Below are 6167 nucleotides of genomic sequence, written 5' to 3'. Positions count from 1 at the left end.
TAGTCTGCCCTCCCCTGATAATTAACATTGAAATGTCTGGAAACTGGAGCTCTGTAGATGGAATCATTGGAAGTTGACAGCTCAGTGGTTTCATCAATGGGATCCTGCATAAAACATAACATTAATAAACCAAAATCAAACAAAGAAGCTTCTAAACATTTGTAATATTATCAATAAACATTCAGATAACCTTTTGAAATAACTTCCTTCACTCTATGTAGAAAAAAAGTAATACGTTTACAACTTTAAATCTCTTTTTTTATTTGTTTTGGTGGCTTTAATTGTATAAAAGTTCTAAAAAAAAATTGTGTTTTCTGAATTTGATTGTTTATTCTTTCAAATGTTCTCTAAAACTATTAGAGCCCCAAAACAAGGTTTTGTGTTTGAGTTAATTGAGTTAATAAATGTTGACCCACTGTAGCCGCTTCATCGAGTCAGCTGCAAAACCTGGTGATGTTTAAAACGACATTCTTCAATTATAGCACAATCCAAACATCCTCACAAAGCCGCAGGAACACCATCTTTTTCTGAAAAGTTCTCCTGGAAACCTTTCCCAAATACTACAGCAAGGCTGCTCTTCCTTTGTTTTTATGGAGCATTGTGGGAATGTTTAACAAAGGAACCTTTCATGTACACAAAAACTGTCTGAAAATATGAAACGAAGGAAAAGATTGTACTTTTTTTTAAAATAGTAGGACATGTTTAATTTACTGCAGCTGACTCGATCACATTTTAAGAAATTTCAGCAATATTGGTATCAAAACGTTCAGATTGTTCAGGAATTTACTGCTTATATTTTTGGTATTCATAAACTTTAAAGTTTTTGAAATATTGAGTAAAATATGCCCCATAGGAAATGAATGAGTTAGTCTTAAAGTTTAAAATTTTAAGCAGATTAGCAACAAGCCTCTAAATATATTCATGAGTTATGTTTTCATCTTTATAGTAATGAAAAAATTGGCATTGAGCTGTTATATTAGCATTATGCTAGCTCATTTGGCTAATTTGTTGCCTACTGGGGTTTTGTTATGCTATTTTGGAGTTTTGCTAATATTTAGCAACATCCTAAAGTTTTTGGCCAATTTGTTATCTAGTTTTTCATAGGCTAATTTACAGTTTAGCTTCTATTTTAGCAACAGGCTAAAATTTTTGACTAATTTAGTTTACTGAGGAATTTTAGGCTATTTTGGAGTTTAGCTAATATTTCAGCAACATGCTAATGTTTTTAGCTAACTTGTTATCTACTGAGATTTTTTAGGCTAATTTAGAGTTTAGCTTCTATATTAGCAACATGCTAACGTTTTTGACTAATTTAGTTTACTGGGGAATTTCAGGCTATTTTGTAGTTCAGCTAGTATTTAAACAACAAGCTAGTTTTTTTGGCTAATTTGGCATCTGGTAAAGTTTTTTTGGGGGTTAATTTGGAGTTTAGCTTCTATTTTAGCAACATGCTAACTTTTTTGGCTAATTTATTATCTATTGAGGTTTTTTAGGCTATTTTAGAGTTTAGCTTCTCTTTTAGCATCAGGCCAACTTTTTTTTATTAATTTAAATAACTAATAAATTTTGGGCTATGTTGGAGTTTAGCTAGTATTTAAGCATTGAGCTAGCCTTTTAGCTAATTTGTTGTCTACTGGGGTTTTGTTATGTTAATTTGGAGTTTAGATAGTTTTTTAGCAACATGCTACTGTAGCTACTTGGGTTTTTAGGCTAATTTAGAGTTTAGCTTCTATTTTAGCAACAGGTTAACATTTTTGACTGATTTAATTTTCTTAGGCTATTTTGAAGTTTAGCTAGTGTTTAAGCACATGCTAGATTTTTTTTTGGCTAATTTGGAATTTAACTAATTTTTATGTAACACTAAATATTTTTGAAAATTTGGCATGTATTAGAGATTCTTAGGAAATTTTATTACATATTTTTTTAGTCATTTCTAGTTATATTTGTTATTTTTCTAGATTCTAACATTTTATTGCTGTCAAATTTGTTTGAAACTGATGGTTTTGGTCCAAATGCTGAGATTTTTTTAAATAAATCTAAACAGTTTGAGAAGGTCTTTACTAGAAAAAATTAATTAAAGTACATTTAAGAAAAAAAGAGCTACTTACACTTACATTTTGTGTCAGGTTTGATGTAATTTTTTATATCGAGTCATGTTTGCTTTTGATTTTTTTGTCTGTAAGGTGTTTTCTTCTTCACGTTTAACACTCGGTTTTGCAAACCCGAAGCTCAGCGCTGCAGTTTCGCGAACAAACGCACACTTTCTCTGCTCTTTGACACAAGCTCACTCGAGGGACCGGCGACAGCAGGCGGGCCGGCGCGCAGCAGCAGTGTGTCTTAAGATCCATGTGCGTTTGTGTGAGATTGTGAGTGTAAGGAGTGTGCTGGGGCGGGCAGACAGGGCCGGCGCGTTATCCTCTTATCCCCACTGTTGTGGAATAGAGAGGCAAGCAGCTGGAGGGACTGCAAGCAGCCTGATAATGCCCGCACTATTTTCTAACCCGCCATCTTAATCTTGTTACTCAAATGGTTGTGAAGAGAGTCATGAATTTTAATTTTTCCTCACACACACACATGTGCTCACGTGTTCGTCTCCCGTCTCTCCCACATGCATAACTAGTAACCCCACTAGTCTGTGCGCCTCCCTGCATCACTTTCTCCCTTTTTCTCGTCTCGCCGTCTCTTCCTTCCTTCCCTCTATATTCCCATTTCCTACATTACAATCCACTTCTCTATTTAGTCAAGCCTGTCCGTCAATCCTTTCCTCTACTCATCTGTCCATCCATCCAGTCCCTCATTCTCCGTTTCCTAATCCTGGGAGAGGGAAACCGGACAGGCGGCTCATCTGCGCCTCCCTTGTCTCAGGGCCCTCTTTTTTCCTGAAAGCGAAGTGACAGAAGCTGAGGGGAAAGTCGCAATAAAAGAAATGACTTGCACCTTGAAAAGGGGGCAAAAAAAGATTTGAGTGTGTGTGTGTGGAGGGGGGGTCAGGTTGAGAGCCGATTTAGCCAGCCACCCATGAAGCTGATTAGGCAGCCTGCGATCAGGAGGAACAGCTTTGCTTGTTAAACTTTTCACCTCTGCAAGCTCTCAGCCCTCACTGTGGACGCCCCCCTCTTTTCCCCTTCTTATTTATCCCTCCATCCCGCTATCACTTCCTTCTTTCCTTCCTTCCTTCGGCTCGGTGGATTTTGAATGCTGGCCGCGGTCCCCGCCGCGGGCTTAGCACCGGGGGAAGCAGCTGTCCCTCAGCGCTCTGCCACTCCCCCAGGTCGCCTTCCTCTTTGCTCTTTTTTACCGTCCTCTCACTTCTTCTCTCTGTGTGTCTCTTGGGGGGTTGGAGGTTCAATAACCGGCCGGCGCCTGGAGGGGTGGCTATGGCGAGATAACATACATAAAGACAGTAGGGAAAGAGGGAGAGACCAAAAGAAGTAAAAGAGAGACCAGTGGGGTGTTCGTGTTCGTGTTCGACAAAGGAAAGGGTTAGAAAAAGACAAAGAGGGTGGCGTGATGATGTAATGTTTCTGTGGTTGTGGCAAGGAAGTTTGATGAGGCGTGAGAGAGAGAGACGGTGATCCAACTTCAAGCTTAAGATATGGTTTCAATCTTTGGAAAATAAAGGTAAAAAAAAAAAAAAACAACAGAAACACACAACATGAATCCCGGACAAACCCCCAAGTTTTCAACCTCCCAATAGCTCCCAACTTGGATACAATGTCATCAAACCTTTATTTCTATGGAAAAGCAAGAGGAACATAATTGTCTTATAGTCACCAGTGGTCACTACCAGTGCTGCCACAAACCATTATTTTAATAGTCGACTAATCAGGTCAAGCGCAAACTGGATATAAAGCACAAATCTTAACCATCATTAGCTTTAAACCAACGAAAAACGAGATATATACCATTACCTGTGACAAAGTGTGAATGGTTAGTGCTGATAGCTGAAGATGCTGAAACTTATAGCCGGCTAAAATATTACTTAAATGCCAAATTAGCCTAAAAAACTGAAAAAAATATGTAAATTAGCCAAAACAGCTAACATGTAGCTAAAACATTAGCTGAAATCAAAATTAGCCTAAAAAAACAGAAAAATGTAAATTAGCCAAAATAGCTAAGATGCAGTTGAAATATTAGCTCAACTCAAAATTAGCCTAAAAAACAGAAAAAAATTTAAATTAGCCGAAACAGCTAGCATGTTCCTGAAACATTAGCTAAATTCAAAATTACCCTAAAAAACTACAAAAGCCTAAATTAGCCAAAATAGTTTGCAACTGCAATATTAGCTTAACTGAAAATTAGCTTAAAAAAAAGAAAAAAAACTAAATTAGCCAAAATAGCTAGCATGCAGCTGAATCATTAGCTAAGCTCAAAATTAGCCTAATAAACAAGAAAAACTTAAATTAGCCAAATTAGTTATCATGCAGCTGAAATATTAGCTAAACTCCAAAATAGCCTAAAAAACCTTAGAAAGTATAATTAGTTTAGCTTTTTTAATGGTTGTTGTGATAGATGTTTGAAGTGAGTGATTTATTTGAAGGTGTGATTTGCACTTTAGGGCCACCGTAGCTATATCTCATGAAAACAAAAACATCAAATAAAAGAGAGAACTCGAGGCCCACATTCTTCTAACTTTTAGAAATACAAAAACAATAACACTGCCTAAAATGGAACTTTTTTTTTTTTCATATGAGTTAGTAAAAAAAATAAAAAGATAAAAAGAAAATGCATCAGTAGTGCCTTAAATTTTGAAATCTTAAAATATATGTTACAGTAGAGTGTTTCTGAATATTAAGGGGATCTGTGGAACGGCAGAAGATTTGTAATTTAAATTAATTCCTACTATATCATTTTCTTGTAACATTTGAAAGATAAATTCAGGAGTCACAACTACAGAAACATGTTTACATCGTGGTCTCGTCTGGCTTTTAAGGGTTGAGCTCATTTAAAGTCATATGTTTAGTTTTAACAACCACCTTATAAGCTGCACTGCTTTACTTGACAGTATTCACAGTATTTTATTATGTTAAAATGGTCAAATTATTACCTCACACACTGATGGACTCACTTTCCTGAGCTTCAGATCATTCAGAGACTCACAGTGGGTTTATTATCTGGTGTTTGACAGAAAATACATTAAAATATGTCCTAAATCAACATTATATCTGATGTTATGAAGTTCTGTGATATTCTTTAAATTGTCTCTTTGTTTTGTGTCTTTCAGATGCAAAGAGAAGGGAAACAAGTGTATGATGAGAACATCCACTATCCTCTCCTCATCATCTTAACCAAAGGACCTCAACCTGTTAGCCATTCTCAGTAAACCAAAACAAGCTATCAGCCGTTCACGAATGTCTCTGTTTCATCGTGAAGGGAGTGGGATTTAGTTCACCTTTTTGCATTTAATCGTTGCTCACATCCTCAGAAAAAGCACAGAATTTATTCATCACATGTCCAGGAACAGAAACCACACTGACAATCAGTCGTCTGGCCTCTCAGCCGGACAATCAGTGTTCTGTCGGGCATTCAGCGACTTCACACTATCACTTTTGTTTCTTTTTGTTGGGTTTTTTGGTCACTTTTGTGCCACATTGTTGTGTTTTTCAGCCTCAGCATGAAGGCTGTTTTCACTCACACTTTTCACTTTCATTCCTTTAGACCAGGGGTCCCCAAACTACGGCCCGCGGGCCGCATCAGGCCCCCCATACACACTAACAGGAGAGGATAGGATATTTATTGGTTTAAAAGGGATTCGCTGTTTCTTTATTATTTTTCTTCCATATGTTTTTTTTTACGTCTATACCTCTTTAGCTCATTCAGCTATTAAAATATTCAGCTCTTTTTGTGCTAGCTTTTTCAACTGTTTTGGCACTTACTACGAATTTCAAGGCTAATAGCCTCTTAGCTAATATTTTAGCCACAGGCTAGCTCTTTTGGCCAATTTAAGCTTTTTTTAGGCTGATTTGGAGTTTAGCTAGTATTTTTGTTTTATGTTAGCTGTTTAGGCTAAAATACACATTTTACCTTTTTTTTTTTACCATGTTTTGTTTTATTTTTTAGGCTAATCTGGATCTCATCTAATATTTTTTGTGCTAGCTGTTTTGGATAAATTACACATTTTACAAATTTCTAAGGCTAATTTGGAGTTTTGCTAATATTTCAGCTAC

The 6167-nt window shown here is 36.4% G+C and overlaps 1 protein-coding gene across 1 annotated transcript in view; it reads left to right on the top strand.

Moving 5' to 3' along the window:
* Positions 1 to 5348, top strand: part of camkmt (calmodulin-lysine N-methyltransferase) — a 152509-nt gene extending 147161 nt beyond the window's left edge. The window contains exon 11 of the mRNA XM_024297180.2: positions 5225 to 5348. Coding sequence (XP_024152948.1) covers positions 5225 to 5323 — 99 coding nt within the window. The 3' untranslated portion in view covers positions 5324 to 5348. The remainder of the gene's footprint in view (positions 1 to 5224) is intronic.
* Positions 5349 to 6167: the final 819 nt, after the last annotated feature.

The sequence above is a fragment of the Oryzias melastigma genome, linkage group LG15, assembly GCF_002922805.2.
Source record: "Oryzias melastigma strain HK-1 linkage group LG15, ASM292280v2, whole genome shotgun sequence".
Classification (NCBI taxonomy): Eukaryota; Metazoa; Chordata; class Actinopteri; order Beloniformes; family Adrianichthyidae; genus Oryzias; species Oryzias melastigma.
Note: the sequence above shows the minus strand (reverse complement) of the source record. Positions and strands in the feature narration are given on the sequence as shown.